The following is an 18,584-nucleotide window of genomic DNA, read 5'->3' as shown; positions in this document are numbered from 1 at the left end:
TTCAGTGAGCATACACAGGGTGCGATTTATCAAAAAACCAGAAGGGGGGGATGTTTTTTTTTTTTAATCATGAAACGTCACAAAATTAAGGTAACAATAGGCTAACAGCTCAATAACATCCGATGATATCAAATGAATAACACTAAATGAAAACGAACACTAAACCAGAGATAGTAAATTCATCTTCCTATCTCTCTGACTAAATACACGAAAACTAACACAACAAAGTTCGCATTGCTTGTCGCGTTGCTGTGATGTTTCTCTCCCTCCGGATTAAATGGACAGTGACTCGAAAATCACTAAAATACACGAATACTAAATGAACAGTTTGCTCTGATGGCGCAGTTCACATTGTGCGCAGCTTTCCGATTTAAACTGTTTTTTTCTCATCCTTATACTTCCTGTTTCATGGACTGTAACAGATTTGCTTATTTAGTAATTTTAATACAGAATTTACTTTGAAATTATAATCAGACACTCCAACGTCCCCCCCCCTAAAAAAAAAAAAAAAACGGCCGTGAAAAAGGCGGCATCCGCCAAAAGGCGCGCTGTTTGCATCCCTGCATAGAACGCAAAGATATTGTTATTATCTACAATGTATCTATTTGCTGGGGACGTTCGTGAACATCAAAGCTGCCACTTCGGGTCATTTTGAAAGTGAGTGCAATGTAGACCATAGAAAACTGTGTCACAACATGCCTGTCATGTCAACTTTTTTTTTTGGTTTGTTTGTTTTATTGACGGGGTTGTCCCCGAGGATTTTTTTTCAGCAGAGATAAAAACCAGAGGGGGGGGGGATGATCCCCCCCAGCAAATCGCACCCAGAGCGTACAACACCGGCACATTAGTCAGCTTTTTCCTGCTGTTGGCTAATGAACAACTGACCAGGTGTGTTTTTTATTTTAAATTTGGCGCTAAGACATCCTGAAAACCAAACCATCAAGCTTGCAGTAACTTCCTGTGCTAATGTTAACCAGCTGGCTAATTTTAAGTGAATATATAACCAGTGTTGCTGATGTTACCTCAGTATTGTCCTTTTAGAAGCTGCTAGTGTTTAAGCTAAAGATGAGCATTTTAACAACAACAAAACATGAAGTTTAGTTTATGTAGCGCCTTTCATTGACCCAAGTGCTTTACAAAGTAATGGCACTAAGGAAAGAGAAACCAATCAACCAAAAGAAAACAAAACAGATAGGAGATACAGGAAAGAGAGGAAAAAACAAAATGAAATTTTACATGAGCATAAAGAAAACCGATTTGTTCAAAACATCAAAAAAGATTGAAGAGTCAGTGATCAAGAGGAGGGATAGGGCAGAGAGAGAGAGAGAGAGAGAGAGAGAGAGATGATGGGTCTTGAATCTGGGAAGAGATGTCCAGTCCCAAAGACCCTGAGGGAGAGAATTCCACAGCTTATGGGCTGTAATCCTAAACGTCCCGGAACCCATGGGGGATCATTTAAATTTGGAGACCAGAAGATGAAGATCTGAGACCGCGAATGGGAGAGTAGGGTTGAAGTAATTCCATTAGATATTGAGGAGCGTGGCCATGGAGTGCTTTTAAGTGTACAGGCGTTTTCTTCATTCTTGTGTCCTTGAGAGTTAGTTTTCTACAAAGTACCATGTACATACCAGGTACAAAGTCCATTCTGCACAGGAACTGGTTGGAAACGGGGTGTAGATTGTAGGGTTGGAGGTAAATTCTGTAGAAACGCATCAAAATAATTTAGCCGACTCTACGCGTGGTTCATGGAGGAGGGAAAGCAAGGTGTGATTCCAGGAATAAATGTGTTCTACACCCAAAATACTGTGTGAGTGAGAGAGAGCGAGAGAGTTAGCTCTGTTTGAGTGTTATATTTTATGAAGGCCAGATATTGTGAGCACTTTTTCTGTGTGTGTGTGGTGTTTTTTTTCTTTTGAGGGTAAATTCAGTTTTCTCCTGGAGATGCAGTGTGTTTTTTAACTTAACATATAAACAGTTTTCCTTTTAATTTATCCACACTCGATTTATCTTTAGTAGAATCAGTATTTTATTTGGTGTTTTGTTTTCCTGATATTTCTGATATTGGGTGTAAATATACAGTTTGTAACTCATACTGAGATTCTATACAATAAAATGTCTTACAAAAAAAGGTCTTATCTATTTTATGTATCTGTATATGCTTTCATGTATACAGTGAAGTCCTTTGTGAGGAGATGTTTAGTTTATATTTATGGAAGGAGTCTCCAGTGTCAGTGCTTTGTAACTATCAGAGGTTAAAGTTGCTACTTTAAGTTTTTAGACTTCAGGACGTTTTCAAGATTTACCAGTTTCTTGATAATATGACAAACTGTCATTTTTATCGCTGCTATAGCTAAATTATATCAGTCATTCCACAATGTTAAATAACTATAAACAGATAAAAAGTACATATTGTTCAGTCATAATTTAAAAAATAATAATAATAAATCACTGGCAAATTGTTGTGGTATGATGAGAATAAAATCGAGTACCAGAATTTACTCAATACGGTATTTACTTAATTTTTTCCATCACTAGGTAAGGTGCGAGTTAATCTAACACCAGCTGAGCACTTTTTTTTTCTTCTTGATTGTCCCTCTAATGTAAGATTAATTCACAATTATTCGCTGAAGGTGAAGTGAATATTGGTGAACAATAAGTCGAAGTCGAGGTTATTATTCACCGATATTCGATGAGCCTGAGGTAGATAATTGTTTTAGTATAAATACACAGGTAATTATTTTAAAAACTAAAAATCATATTTTAAAAAATCATATATTTAAATTTTCAAAAGCGGCATGTAAATGTAATAGCGCGGCGCAGACTTGTGTCACTTATCTATGCTGAGTCACATAAAATCCTTTATTTTGAAATGGATAAATTAAATCACAATCCCATCTTACCTTTGAATAGTTTTAGACAAAACGTCGTAGCATCTTTAGTGCTTTTAGGAACAGCATTTGGCAAATATGGCAATATTTGGGCTTTCAGTGATTTCTTTGAACTGTTCTTTTTCTGTGGCAGAATGATTGTACAGCATACATCTTTGAAAAAAAACCACTAGAATTTGGTGCACAAGTTTTAATTTTCTTTGGGTTTTCTGAAATCAACACAGGGTCAAAATTATACATACAAGGTCAAAAATATACATACCGTACAGCACACCTACCTGTAATATTTGGGTAAAATCTCTTCACAAGATTCACCTTGACCAAAGATTTTTGTTTACCATGAACAAGCGTCTGGCAGAATTCTGCTGCATATTTCACAACTCTTCATGGTAGAATTGGTAGAGTTTAATTAAATTTTTTTTTTCTTGGCATGGACTCGACTTATAAGTACGGTCCGTATATTTTCAGTAGGGTTGAAGTCAGGACTTGTTTTAAGCTTGATCCTTAAGCTGAGCTGCTTTATCCTCCACAACCAGCTCTGATGCGTGTTTGGGTTCGTTGTCCTGTTGTAACTCTCAAGTTGTGTTCAAGTTTCTGATGGTTTATGCTGAAGACTTCTGAGGTAGTCCTCCTTCTTCATTATTCCATCCACTTTGTGCAATGAACCAGTTCCACTGGCAGTAAAACAGGCCCAGAGCATGATGATCCTACCACCACCACCACCAGCTGGTACAGTGTCCCTCTGTACATGGTGGTCATTGTGGCCAAACAACTCAATCTTTGTCTCATTTGACCATACAGCTATCCTCTAGAAGGCTTTTTTCTTTGTCCATGTGGTCAGCTTCAAACATTAAGCGTGAAGGTGTCAATTTTGGAGCAGGGTTTTTATTCTTGGAAAACAGCCTCTTAGTCCATGGTGATCTGAACTGTAGACAGTGATCCATCAGTTTCCAGTTCATGACAGGGCTGTGCCATGGTGGTTCCCAGGTTGTTCCTGACTATCCAAACCAATTTCCTTTCAGCTGAGGGTGACAGTTTGGGTTTTCTGGAAGCAAAGTGGCTTGGCAAAGTGACTACACCTTACAATAACTTGCATACAATTGTTTGAACTGATCTTGGAATTTGCAGCTGTTTAAAAATGGCTCCTAGAGACATTCCAGAGTTGTGTACATCTGAGATCCTCTTTCTCAGATCTGCACTGAGCTCCTTGGACTTTCCCATTGTATTGTGTGTTGGTCAATCCAATGAATGCTGTAAACAAACCCTTTATATGAAGTTCAGAGAAGCTACCAGCTGTAGTCAATCATGATCACTAACAGGAAGTTAAGAGACCTCGGCAAGATAAAAGACATTTTGGAAGTTTCAGAACTTTTGAATTAATAATCAAAGTGAGCATATGTAAAATTTTGACCCTGTATGTATAATTTTGACCCTGTATTGATTTCAGAAAACCCAAAGAAAATTAAAACTTGTGCACCAAATTCTAGTGTTTTTTTTTTTATTAAAGATGTATGCTGTGCATTCTGCCACAGAAAAAGAACAGTTCGAAGACATTACTGAAAGCCCACATATTGCCATGACATTCATTTCCAAGATGACATTCATGTCACTGTATGTAAACTTCTAACCACATCTGTAGCTAATTTGTTGCCTCAGTTACTCTCTAGCTTATGCTTGCCATCTGTTACCTAGCAACAATATTTTCATGATTTTTAAATACTAATCATTTTTACAAGTTGAAAACAGAATTCATAAAAACAAAACATGGCTGGCTTGATATTAAAAACATTGTACTCGTGTAAAAAAACAAACAAAAAAACCTGACATTAATACTAAGAGACAGGAAACTGTTTGTTTATTTTCTGACACTACTGATTATTTTATTGAAATGTGTAAGTGTTTCATCAGTGAACCCACAGAGAATACAGTGATTAGTCCCTGTAAGTGTTCAACAAGTTTATAGGGAAGTTGCTGGTTTAAATAGAGTTTATTATAAACTATTTTTATTTAATTTCACATATTTTTGGGAGCTGTAGATGAAAGTTATCAACCCAAAGATCCTTAATTTCTACATGTATGTGAAGTAAACCTGAACAGAAATTATATATATATATATATATATATATATATATATATATATATATACTACCATTCAAAAGTTTGGGGTCACTTTGAAATGTCCTTATTTTTGAAAGAAAAGCACTGTTCTTTTCAATGAAGATCACTTTAAACTAATCAGAAATCCACTCTATACATTGCTAATGTGCTAAATGACTATTCTAGCTGCAAATGTCTAGTTTTTGGTGCAATATCTCCATAGGTGTATAGAGGCCCATTTCCAGCAACTCTCACTCCAGTGTTCTAATGGTACAATGTGTTTGCTCATTGCCTCAGAAGGCTAATGGATGATTAGAAAACCCTTGTACAATCATGTTAGCACAGCTGAAAACAGTTGAGCTCTTTAGAGAAGCTATAAAACTGACCTTCCTTTGAGCAGATTGAGTTTCTGGAGCATCACATTTGTGGGGTCGATTAAATGCTCAAAATGGCCAGAAAAATGTCTTGACTATATTTTCTATTCATTTTACAACTTATGGTGGGAAATAAAAGTGTGACTTTTCATGGAAAACACAAAATTGTCTGGGTGACCCCAAACTTTTGAACGGTAGTATATATATATATATATATATATATATATATATATATATATATATATATATATATATATAATTTTTTCAAATTAAAATAACCTTTTGCCAAATCAATGTGCTCTCCAATATTCCAGAATAAAATCCATTTAACTACAAGCACAAGCCATTTGTGATTTAACATACAAATAAAGTACTTTCATTTTTTATTTCCTGCCTCATTTCTTTGTCATGATGAACATGAATGAATGAGTGTTAACTCGGGTGTGTTTATACAGGAATAAAAATAAAGGAATCACAAGTTCAGGTGCTCTGATTTTATTAGCGCTTCAAAGTTACATGTTACAGCAAACTGCCTGTCAGATAACGTTAATGAATCGGCTGAAGTAAGGATGAGTGGCGAACTTTTATCAATCTCTCCAAGCAGTCGTCTTCATCTACTTGATTTGCTCCATTTGCTCTACAGCCTGTTTGTCCTTGACGTCCAACTTGGATGGGATCTCCTCCTGGGTTCTCCCTGAGACGGGAGGTTCTCCCTCAGCATCAGCACTCGGCAGATCTCCTTCTGGCTCTGCTTCCTGGACCTCTTTGTCCTCTTCCTTTCCCTGGGTCTCTGGTTCCCTCTCGGATGTCACTGCGTCTGGAGCTTCAGGAGCCTCAGGTTGGGAATCTAGCACCTCTTCTGTGGCTCCAGCTGAATCCTAATGAGTACAGATGTTTATGGATGCTATCAGGAAGTCAAGTCAGTTAAATGACATTATGTATGACATTGTTCATACTGATGAACTGTACATGTTCAAATCTTTCAGCCAACAACAACAAAAACGGTAAAGTCCAGTAAGTCTCACTGTGCTGTAGATGTAACACATGACCCTCACGGCATATTTATATTATTAGGCTTCTCATTTACACATATATACCAACATTAATTGTCCAGGTTAGCTTCCTAGCTAATAACAGGTACATATAAACTCTGAGTCACTTACAACTACTTCGACACTCTCTTCTTCCCTGCTTTCTCCATCTTGCTGGCTCGTCATGGCTTCCTCTCCTCCCTCCACACTTTTCGGTGCATCAGGTAGACCGTTTGTGTGATGACTCCTCTCATCGGCAGCACCTGAAGGGTCGCCTTCAGGTTTTTCTACAGGAGGAATGACTACGTCTGCTATCTTGGGCTCTCCAGGCTGGTGGCCATCGTGCTTTTGGTCTTCCAGAACTGGTGCCTCAATTTCCACCTGAGGCAAAAAAAAATCAGGAGCTCGATAGGGAGGTATATTCGACTGAAAAAAAAATAAAATGCCACAGGCGTTGGAGAGAAAATTATGGGGAAAAGGGCAGCAGTCCCTCCATGGGATAAACACAGCTCTGTTTAATCACTGCAGGTTATTTGGACAATTATGTGACTTGTAATTGGAAAAGGAGAATAAAAGGCTATGCAGATTGAGACGTCTGACTTTTTAATTACTTATGAAATCCCGTTGGCTTTAGATAGAAAAGCCTTGAGATTTTAAACAATTAAATAACTGCAACGCTTGCAATTTCAGAGCATGTTGTCTTTGCATATTACTTTTCCAAACACCTGAAGTCTCAAGGATCTTTTCTATGTTGCAACATATAAATAATTGCTTGTGCATCCTACATAGTGCACTAGATATCTGATTGTGAGTCAATATAGCACTCAGCTCTACTCTTTCCAGATAATGGGTTCTATACAAAGTGTTTTATTCTTAATTATTTAATTACTTAAGTCTACTCCATACGGGAGATCCATCCATTATCTGTAGCCACTTATCCTGTACAGGGTCGCGGGCAAGTGGAGCCTATCCCAGCTGACTATGGGCGAGAGGCGGGGTACACCCTGGACGAGTCGCCAGGTCAATGCAGGGCTGCTACATAGAGACAAACAACCATTCACACTCACATTCACACCTACGGTCAATTTAGAGCCACCAATTAGCCTAACCTGGACTGTGGGGGGAAACCGGAGCACCCGGAGGAAACCCACACAGACACGGGGAGAACATGCAAACTCCACACAGAAAGGCCCCCGGTAACCACTGGGCTCAAACCCAGAACCTCCTTGCTGTGAGGTAATAGTGCTAACCACTACACCACCATGCCGCCCCATACAGGAGATAATTACTTCAATATAGTGCACTATATATCCAGTGAGGAACCTACAGACATTACAAGTCTCTTCTCCACTATCCAGGGTATGAAATGATGACATTTACGATGGCATTTATGCCTGAAACGGAACATGTCATGATTTTTAATAGCTGGAACAATATAAACTTGATAAGATTAAAGAACCTGCCTGGACTGGGATTATAACATCAGCTGGTGGTGCAATGTCGGGTAACGTGGCTTCAATGGTAAGAACTCCATCTCCAGTCACAAAGGAGTGAATACTCTCCGCTTTGATTCCAGCAGGAAGCCTGGTGCAAAGTCAAACGCATCTTACTGACATCAATATTTACACTGATTATAATTTTATGAAACATAGCCTCAGGACTCACTTGTATTTCCTCAGGAAACATCTCGAGATGTAGCCATGTTCGTCTTGTCTCTCATCGTGTTTTCCTGTAGTGAGAAAACAATATACATAGGCACATCAGCCACTTCCTTTCATGAAAACTCACCGGATAATTCTGATAAAACGTTCGCACTGACCTTCAATTTCCAGGAAGCCACCCTGCGTTCTCACCATAATCTCTGACGGTGCAAAATGATTCACATCCAGACTCACAGTCCATCTGCTCCGCTGGACCGACACCTCGGAAACGCCTCCACCCACCTCTCTGTGGGTCTTCAGGCTTGGCTGTGGGGCAAATCCAGATGCTTGGGTGTATCCAGGCCAGGAGGAGGCCCGTAGCTTCCTAAAAATGTTCTCTATCCAGCTGAGATCTCTGAAGTCCAAGAAGGGAGGAAGGCCAAAGTGCTGGTTGTAGAGGAGACTGGGCTGCCAGCCGTAACTTGGAGGGTGCGAAAGGGCATCGTGGCACATCTGGGTCTCATCCTTCGTGACTGCAGACTTGGTGCTTGTGTCCTCCATGGTGAAAGTGTAAGATTGCTTGAACCTCTTCTTATCTGAAGCAGAGTACTCGGAGTGGACTTCCTGTCATCTTATATACCCCACCCAGGTCTTTTAGCACATCCTGAGCAGCTCTGCTGATGCTAAGAGAAGGGAATTTATGGGGTTGGTGATGGAGCAGGAACTGTTGCCATGCTGTTGCTATTGATGCTAATTTAGAGATATTTATAGATGTTAAAGGGAAAATGGCAAATAGCTCAGGGATGAGGCACGACGTCCAATGTGATCCCTGGCTAACACCGAGACGAGTTTTGTCACTTAGCAGCGATCATTAGCATGCTACAGAGATCACGACAACTGCAAACAGGAGCCACATGCTAGGTAATTAACTGTGAAATTTGGTTTGGCAGGAAGGCTCTGACAATGACTAAGCAGAAGTGAAGTTTTTAGCCTCTCAGTGGGATCACCCTGGGAATGTGTCAGGGCAATTTTCATGAGAGAATGTGACAGGTGGACTTTGTATATCCCTATTTTTAATTCAGACCTATTTTCAAATGGGACTAGTATGTATACATGCAAAATATAAGTGGAAAAAAATTTCCACAGATTAACGTGTACGGAATAAAACATGCTGTATCGTGCAAAATTGATTTATTTTTCAACAACAGCACATCCTGAAGTCTTATCTCACAGCAAATTGCTAATGAGTACATATTTTTATTTATTAACAAACAACATATATCATATACTTTTTATCCATTTATAGTTACATTTAATGTTGTGGCGCGTCTGTGAAACAGGTTACTTCACAGAAATGCAATTTGAGTGATTTGTGGTGAGGTCTAAATGAAATGAAATTTAAATGTTTCATGGAGGCGGCACAGTGATGTAGTGGTTAGCGCTGTCGCCTCACAGCAAGAAGGTCCGGGTTCGAGCCCTGTGGCCGGCGAGGGCCTTTCTGTGCGGAGTTTGCATGTTCTCCCCGTGTCCGCGTGGGTTTCCTCTGGGTGCTCCGGTTTCCCCCACAGTCCAAAGACATGCAGGTTAGGTTAACTGGTGACTCTAAATTGAGCGTAGGTGTGAGTGTGAATGGTTGTCTGTGTCTATGTGTCAGCCCTGTGATGACCTGGCGACTTGTCCAGGGTGTACCCCGCCTTTCGCCCGTAGTCAGCTGGGATAGGCTCCAGCTTGCCTGCGACCCTGTAGAACAGGATAAAGCGGCTACAGATAATGAGATGAGATGAGATAACTGCATCAAACAGAACAGCAGGTGTTCCTAATAAAGTGGCCGGTGAGTGTAATTCACCGTAATGTGTAACGTTCTCCCCGTGTCTGCGTGGGTTTCCTCCGGGTGCTCTGGTTTCCCCCACAGTCCAAAGACATGCGGTTAGGTTAATATGGGACGGCCCTGGGCTGAGGTGCCCTTGAGCGAGGCACCGAACTCCCAACTGCTCCCCGGGCGCTGTTAGCATGGCTGCCCACTGCTCTGGGTATGTGTGTGTGCTCATGTGTGTGTGCGTTCACTGCTTCAGATGGGTTGAATGCAGAGAGGAAATTTCACAGGTGTGTGATGAATAAAGCTGTGCTTTCTTTCTTTCTTTCTTTCTTTCTTTCTTTCTTTCTTTCTTTCTTTCTTTCAAATAAAGGAAATTATATTCAAATACTTTTATCAGCTTCCATGCTGCATGCTTGTGTTAGATAAGCTGTTTCTCGGTTTTTAAATCACACTGAGTACTTTAACCCCTGGACTGAAGACAAACAGTTTTTTTTTTCTCCACTCTAATCAGTTTTAAATGCCCTTGTTGCTATTGGAGACGAGACACACAACAAGACCCAGAGCCATTTTAGCCTCCATGTGTGCTCAGGAGCAAGTCGGCCTTCAGTGCTCCTCATGCACTCTGGAGATAATGTGCTGTTCTAGTTTTGTTTTGCATTAGAAAACGTAGCACAATGCCACAGACGGTTGAGCCGTGCAAGATTTTGGACCCTGGTCAGACTTTGAGGAATAAGGAGCTTTACCTGAGCCCTGAGGGATTCTGGGAGAAATTCCACTGCAAGCACGAGCAAGTGTTTGGTGAAGTGAAGGAAGTGCTTCAGCTGGAGGTGAAGGAAGTGGAGGAGGTATTTATTTAACAATATTTCAGTGTATGTTGATATTTATTTATTTCCTGTTTGAGTTTGTTTGATTCCAAGGCTGTTTTGTTGATGTTCAGTTGTTTGGGTTGAGTCCTCTCCTCTCTCAGTTATCAGTTTGGATAAAAAATTTGTGGAAATGTATTCTTCAAAAGGAAAAGTTAGCTGTCTGAACTAATGTTCCTCGTCCTGCCTCATACCTCTGCTCAGACAGAGAGACAGACAGAAAGAAAGAAAGAAAGAAAGAAAGAAAGAAAGAAAGAAAGAAAATTAAATAAGCAAAGAAAGAAAGAAAAAGAAATGAGCACAGAAAGAAAGAAAGAAAGAAAGAAAGAAAGAAAGAAAGGCCCTGTGACGACCTGGCGACTTGTCCAGGGTGTACCCCGCCTTTCGCCCGTAGTCAGCTGGGATAGGATCCAGCTTGCCTGCGACCCTGTAGAACAGGATAAAGCAGCTAGAGATAATGAGATGAGAAAGAAAGAAAGAAAGAAAGAAAGAAAGAAAGAAATGAGCAAAGAAAGAAAGAGAAGTAAATAAGCAAGGAAAGAAAGAAAGGAAAAATAAGTGAATAAGCAAATAAATGAATAGAAAGAAAGAAAGAAAGAAAGAAAGAAAGAAAGAAAGAAAGAAAGGAAAAAGAAGTAAATAAGAGAGAAAGAAGTAAATAAGCAAAGAAAGAAAGGAAATAAGCAAAGAAAGAAAGAAGTAAATAAGCAAAGGAAGAAAGAGAAGTAAATGAGCAAAGAAAGAAGGAAGGAAAGAAAGAGAAGTAAATGAGCAAAGAAAGAAGGATAGAAAGGAAGAAAGGAAGAAAGGGAAGTAAATAAGCAAAGAAAGAAGTAAATAAGAAAGAAAGAAAAAGAAGTAAATAAGCAAAGAATGAAAGAAGTAAATGAGCAAAGAAAGAAGGATAGAAAGGAAGAAAGGAAGAAAGAGAAGTAAATAAGCAAAGAAAGAAGTAAATAAGAAAGAAAGAAAAAGAAGTAAATAAGCAAAGAAAGAAAGAAGTAAATAAGCAAAGAAAGAAGTAAATAAGCAAAGAAAGAAGGAAAGAAAGAAAGAAGTAAATAACCCTGTAAATTGACAGCAGCAGAGTGTAGGTGTCTGATGGCGAATGCTGGTGTTTGTGAATGTCGGTGTCTGATGGCGAATGCTGGTGTTTGTGAATGTCGGTGTCTGATGGCGAATGCTGGTGTTTGTGAATGTCGGTGTCTGATGGCGAATGCTGGTGTTTGTGAATGTCGGTGTCTGATGGCGAATTCTGGTGTTTGTGAATGTCGGTGTCTGATGGCGAATGCTGGTGTTTGTGAATGTCGGTGTCTGATGGCGAATGCTGGTGTTTGTGAATGTCGGTGTCTGATGGCGAATTCTGGTGTTTGTGAATGTCGGTGTCTGATGGTGAATGCTGGTGTTTGTGAATGTCGGTGTCTGATGGCGAATGCTGGTGTTTGTGAATGTCGGTGTCTGATGGCGAATGCTGGTGTTTGTGAATGTCGGTGTCTGATGGCGAATGCTGGTGTTTGTGAATGTCGGTGTCTGATGGCGAATGCTGGTGTTTGTGAATGTCGGTGTCTGATGGTGAATGCTGGTGTTTGTGAATGTCGGTGTCTGATGGCGAATGCTGGTGTTTGTGAATGTCGGTGTCTGATGGTGAATGCTGGTGTTTGTGAATGTCGGTGTCTGATGGCGAATGCTGGTGTTTGTGAATGTCGGTGTCTGATGGTGAATGCTGGTGTTTGTGAATGTCGGTGTCTGATGGTGAATGCTGGTGTTTGTGAATGTCGGTGTCTGATGGCGAATGCTGGTGTTTGTGAATGTCGGTGTCTGATGGCGAATGCTGGTGTTTGTGAATGTCGGTGTCTGATGGCGAATGCTGGTGTTTGTGAATGTCGGTGTCTGATGGTGAATGCTGGTGTTTGTGAATGTCGGTGTCTGATGGCGAATGCTGGTGTTTGTGAATGTCGGTGTCTGATGGTGAATGCTGGTGTTTGTGAATGTCGGTGTCTGATGGCGAATGCTGGTGTTTGTGAATGTCGGTGTCTGATGGTGAATGCTGGTGTTTGTGAATGTCGGTGTCTGATGGTGAATGCTGGTGTTTGTGAATGTCGGTGTCTGATGGCGAATGCTGGTGTTTGTGAATGTCGGTGTCTGATGGTGAATGCTGGTGTTTGTTGATGGAAAGACTGTTAAATATTAGATCTCATACATCTAAAGTATGAGATGTCTGTGTCGATGTGAATGAGCCATAGATGCTAAAGAAGGCAGCTGGACTTGCTTGAAATTCTTGAAGATGTTTCACCTCTCACCCGAAAGGTGAATGCTATATGTCTATCTTGGACACTTAACCTTTCTCCTCATCTACGACACTGAAGACGTGGTAGACACTCAGTGTTATTGTATGGCATTTTGTAAAACTGTAGCAGACGTGCTATTTTAGCGCACTTTAACACACTATTTGTGGTCAGTAGGGAGAAACTCTACTGGAATGCTTTCTAGGCTATGATGTTGAACATGAGCAGATTTACTGCAAATAGGATCATCTATCGGGGGGGGGGGTCGAGGCATAGCGGAGAGGAGAGAAGAGGAGAGAAGATACAGAGCAGCCGGAGGAGACACCTCTGTCTGAAAGAAGCCACATTTGTTAACCAGAAGGCCTTTGGGACTTCCAAGTGAACATTTTTCCACAAGCATGACAGCGCTGATGCAGGCACACTTCGAGACAATGGCCCAGTGGCAGGGTTCGGGGGAGAACAATACAGGGAATGATTAAAAATGTGTAATGATTATATGAAATGTCTTGTTTATGGAAAATACCGCATGTACTCAAAGTGATTCTATTCAATTACAAAAGCTACTATCTAACTTGGGCGGCACGGTGGTGTAGTGGTTAGCGCTGTCGCCTCACAGTAAGAAGGTCCGGGTTCGAGCCCCGTGGCCGGCGAGGGCCTTTCTGTGCAGAGTTTGCATGTTCTCCCCGTGTCCGCGTGGGTTTCCTCCGGGTGCTCCGGTTTCCCCCACAGTCCAAAGACATGCAGGTTAGGTTAACTGGTGACTCTAAATTGAGCGTAGGTGTGAATGTGAGTGTGAATGGTTGTCTGTGTCTATGTGTCAGCCCTGTGATGACCTGGCGACTTGTCCAGGGTGTACCCCGCCTTTCGCCCGTAGTCAGCTGGGATAGGCTCCAGCTTGCCTGCGACCCTGTAGAACAGGATAAAGCGGCTAGAGATAATGAGATGAGATGAGACTATCTAACTTGTGAATGCCTTTTGTTATAAGCCGGCTAATATGAGATTTTTGATGGTGACCCAATGCTGTCCCATCATTTATCAGAAATTTATGTTAGCATTAGCATTACCTCTAGGCTCCTTGTTTTAAAAGAAGAAGTCGTCTTTATTTGTCACATATACAAGGGTACTTCAAAAAGTTCTCAGCCTCACCCAGAAAATGTCACAGGAGAAAGATTGTTCTTGAATTATTTTTCAACATTGTCTCCTTTAACTTCAATGCACTTGGACCACCGATGTTCAAGCTTCACTATCCCTTTGTGGATGAAGGTCACATCTTGAGCCTCCAGCTCCTTACCAGCCAGGCGACCACATGGGTGGGAAACAGATAGAAGTCAAACGGTGCCAGGTCGGGTGAGTAAGGTGCACAGGGCAACAGTTCAAAGCTACATTTGGCTGTTTCTGCCCCTGCCACCTGAGCTGTGTGGACGAGTGAGTTGTCCTGGAGCAGCAGCATGCCACCTCGAAGCGTTCCTTTCCTTTTCTCTTTGATTGCTTCTTTCATTTGAGTTTTTATGGACAGTGATATAAGGCTTTATAGGATACAGTTATGCCCCAAAATGAGAGTTGCACCCCTTGGTTCCAGGTGAGGACAATAACTTTTTTGGAGTACCCTCATATATATTATAGCACAGTGAAGTTCTTTATTTTTGGCATGTGCCAGCTTGTTAGGAAGTTGGGGTCAGTCATGATAGGGTCAGCAGGCTAATATCCGCCTTGCTCAAGGGCCCAACAGTATGAACAGTGGAAGCTTGGCAGTACCAGGCTTGAACCTCTGACCTTCTGGTCAGTAACCCAAAGTCTTAACCGTTAAACCGCTGCTGCCCTCAGTCTTGTATACAGTACGTTAAATTTGATTATCCACATGCAAAACTGATTGCATGACATCAGCGCAATTCTTTACTTAAGATTAGGTAGCTTGCTAGCAATTTCATCTACCCATTTTTTTAAATGTACACGATAGCTACAATATGTTTCGTTCCCAATGTTAGCTATCTTGCTAGCAAACTTGTCTACCCATTTTTTATTACACAATATATGCAATATTTTTTGTGATTAACTTTTTATTAAGAGTTTGAAAGATGAACAGAACACAAAAACATACACCGTCATCACACTAAGGACAAGAAAATACTGAGGAAATATTTGCACACTACATTAAATGAAATAGAAGCAGAAGAAAAAGAGATAAACCTTTAAAATAAAGAAAGAAGCAAAAAAAAAAAAATTACAGACACATGCACTATTGATCTCAAGGAAGCCCATTACTTTGTACCACCATATTTGCCCAGGCAGCTACTGTGTTGGGCTTTGCCTGGTAAAGTCTGGCAGTTGAATACTCCATGTTAGCCATATATTCTACATTAATCAACCAATGTCTAATGACATTTATCTCCTTATTAAACCAATACTCTAAAATAGTTTTAATATATCCATCTATCCATTATCCATAACCGCTTATCCTGTACAGGGTCGCAGGCAAGCTGCAGCCTATCCCAGCTGACTATGAGTACGAGGTGGGGTACACCCTGGACAAGTCGTCAGATCACCACAGAGCTGACACATAGAGACAAACAACCATTCACACTCACATTCACACCTATGGTCACTTTAGAGCCACCAATTAACCGAACCTGCATGTCTTTGGACTGTGGGGGAAACCGGAGCACCCGGAGGAAACCCACACAGACACGGGGAGAACATGCAAACTCTGCACAGAAAGGCCCCCGTCAGCCACTGGGCTCGAACCCAGAACCTTCTTGCTGTGAGGTGACCATGCTAAACACTACACCACCGTGCCATCCTAGTTTTAATATATGCAATAGTTTAATATTCGTGAATGTTAGCTAGCTTGGTAGTAATGTATAGTAGTAATGTTAATGTTAGCTAAGCTAACTAGCTCTCTGGCCAACATAAGCACTTTTGTTGCATTCGATTTAACATGGAAGTGTGAAGTGTGAACTCAGAATTACTTCATTTTCAAGCTCAAAATAATCAATCTACAAAGTGGGAAAAAAAAAAAAACATGGACATCTAAATGAAAGTGATAAGTTATCCGGCTAACATTAGCGGTGATGAGGTTAGGAAGTAAAACAGAAATCTGTAAGTCACTGTTACAAATATAAATGTGTCTGTGTTTATTGATCTAAAGTAAATAGTACCATAAACCCATTTTAAGTAGCAAAGTGATTTTATACGAATCATATTTTTCACTAATCATAAGATTGGAAATTTTGGAGTTATGATCTTTTGTTGACTGCAGCATTAGTTTAGCTATCCTAAGCTAAGTATGTTGGGACAAATAAGTGAAAAGGAAGTCATGTGATCAAATTTGTGATTGGTTGATTGATAAAATTTTAACTTGTACTGTATATAAGTATGGTATAATATGGCGTAATAATTATCCAATAATTATGGTGTTAGCAATAAGTTATCCATGCTCCTTGTTAAACTAGAAAACTGTCCAGCTCTCTAATGCCATAATCTATGTAAACCATAAAACTCCTTTAATTACTAGTGTTAACTTGATAGGATTTAGAACAATAGTTAAATCACACAGTGGTACTTGAAAGTTTGTGAACGCTTTAGAATTTTCTATATTTCTGCATAAATATGACCTAAAACATCATCAGATTTTCATTCAAGTCCTAAAAGTAGATAAGGAGAACCCAGTTAAAGAAATGAGACAAAAATATTATACTTGGTCATTTATTTATTGAGGAAAATGATCCAATATTACATATTGTGAGTGGCAAAAGTATGTGAACCTTTGCTTTCAGTATCTGGTGTGACCCCCTTGTGCAGCAATAACTGCAGCTAAACGTTTCTGGTAACTGTTGATCAGTCCTGCACACCGGCTTGGAGGAATTTTAGCCCGTTCCTCCGTACAGAACAGCTTCAACTCTGGGATGTTGGTGGGTTTCCTCACATGAATTGCTTGCTTCAGGTCCTTCCACAACATTTCATTTGGATTAAAGTCAGGACTTTGACTTGGCCATTCCAAAACATTAACTTTATTCTTCTTTAACCATTCTTTGGTAGAACGACTTGTGTGCTTAGGGTCGTTGTCTTGCTGCATGACCCACCTTCTCTTGAGATTCAGTTCATGGACAGATGTCCTGACATTTTCCTTTAGAATTCGCTGGTATAATTCAGAATTCATTGTTCCATCAATGATGGCAAAACGTCCTGGCCCAGATGCAGCAAAACAGGCCCAAGCCATGATACTACCACCACCATGTTTCACAGATGGGATAAGGTTCTTGTGCTGGAATGCAGTGTTTTCCTTTCTCTAAGCATAACGCTTCTCATTTAAACCAAAAAGTTCTATTTTGGTCTCATCCTTCCACAAAACATTTTTCCAATAGCCTTCTGGCTTGTCCACATGATCTTTAGCAAACTGCAGACGAGCAGCAATGTTCTTTTTGGAGAGCAGTGGCTTTCTCCTTGCAACCCTGCCATGCACACCATTGTTGTTCAGTGTTTTGATGGTGGACTCATGAACATTTACATTAGCCAATGTGAGAGAGGCCTTCAGTTGCTTAGAAGTTACCCTGGGGTCCTTTGTGACCTTGCCAACTATTACATGCCTTGCTCTTGGAGTGATCTTTGCTGGTCGACCACTCCTGGGGAGGGTAACAATGGTCTTGAATTTCCTCCATTTGTACACAATCTGTCTGACTGTGGATTGGTGGAGTCCAAACTCTTTAGAGATGGTTTTGTAACCTTTTTCCAGCCTGATGAGCATCAACAATGCTTTTTCTGAGGTCCTCAGAAATCTCCTTTGTTCGTGCCATGATACACTTCCACAAACATGTGTTGTGAAGATCAGACTTTGATAGATCCCTGTTCTTTAAATAAAACAGGGTGCCCACTCACACCTGATTGTCATCCCACTGATTGAAAACACCTGACTCAAATTTCACCTTCAAATTAACTGCTAATCCTAGAGTTTCACATACTTTTGCCACTCCCAGATATGTAATATTGGATCATTTTCCTCAATAAATAAATGACCAAGTATAATATTTTTGTCTCATTTGTTTAACTGGGTTCTCTTTATCTACTTTTAGGACTTGTGTGAAAATCTGATGATGTTTTAGATCATATTTATGCAGAAATATAGAAAATTCCAAAGGGTTCACAAACTTTCAAGCACCACTGTAGTAGAATTTTAAATATTTTAGAGAAATCTGAAGGTACAAGTGGATCCGCTATTAAACAGTGGAATGTTTTGCTTGGTTGGAATGTGTTTAGCATGGTTGAAAATATAAATGTTATAAACATTTGGATCAATTTGTCTGAGAATTCCTTAACATTTTGCTCACCTTTAGTTAGCAAGGGAAACACTCGTTTAAATCTGACATTAGCTAGCTAGCTAGCATGTAGTCTGTATGATTTTGTTTTCATGTAGTTTTCACAGTCAAGGCTAAAAAAAAATCCAACAATAATATTTTAAATAAAATACATAGCTGAACTTGAGTACAGTTTTTGTACACTGACCCATGGCTTACTCGTTGGTGCCAAGAAAAATAACAAAACTTGTGGAAAATTCAGAATCCTCTGATTGTGTGTGTGTGTTTTTTAAAGGCATTAT

General features: G+C 40.2%; 2 protein-coding genes across 7 annotated transcripts in view; one reads left to right on the top strand and one right to left on the bottom strand.

The window, feature by feature from the left end:
- Positions 1–5,865: 5,865 nt before the first annotated feature.
- si:dkey-1k23.3 (heat shock protein 67B1) lies at positions 5,866–8,761 on the bottom strand. The gene is made up of 5 exons (XM_060907143.1): positions 8,210–8,761; positions 8,056–8,119; positions 7,854–7,974; positions 6,523–6,771; positions 5,866–6,237 (listed from the first exon to the last, which is right to left on the bottom strand). The coding sequence occupies exons 1-5, from the start codon at positions 8,589–8,591 to the stop codon at positions 5,974–5,976; spliced, it is 1,080 nt and encodes a 359-aa protein (XP_060763126.1). The 5' UTR covers positions 8,592–8,761; the 3' UTR covers positions 5,866–5,973.
- Positions 8,762–10,428: 1,667 nt separating this feature from the next.
- The window catches only part of LOC132872577 (coiled-coil domain-containing protein 60-like), a 49,140-nt gene continuing 40,984 nt past the window's right edge, over positions 10,429–18,584 (top strand). For 2 of the 6 annotated variants that reach the window (XM_060907481.1, XM_060907480.1), the window contains exon 1: positions 10,435–10,691. In XM_060907481.1, coding sequence (XP_060763464.1) covers positions 10,521–10,691 — 171 coding nt within the window. In that variant the 5' untranslated portion in view covers positions 10,435–10,520. Of the gene's footprint in view, positions 10,692–18,584 lie in introns of all 6 variants that reach the window. The other 4 variants (XM_060907483.1, XM_060907482.1, XM_060907485.1 and 1 more) reach the window with 3 other exon arrangements.

Source organism: Neoarius graeffei, chromosome 24, assembly GCF_027579695.1.
Source record: "Neoarius graeffei isolate fNeoGra1 chromosome 24, fNeoGra1.pri, whole genome shotgun sequence".
Classification (NCBI taxonomy): domain Eukaryota; kingdom Metazoa; phylum Chordata; class Actinopteri; order Siluriformes; family Ariidae; genus Neoarius; species Neoarius graeffei.
Note: the sequence above shows the minus strand (reverse complement) of the source record. Positions and strands in the feature narration are given on the sequence as shown.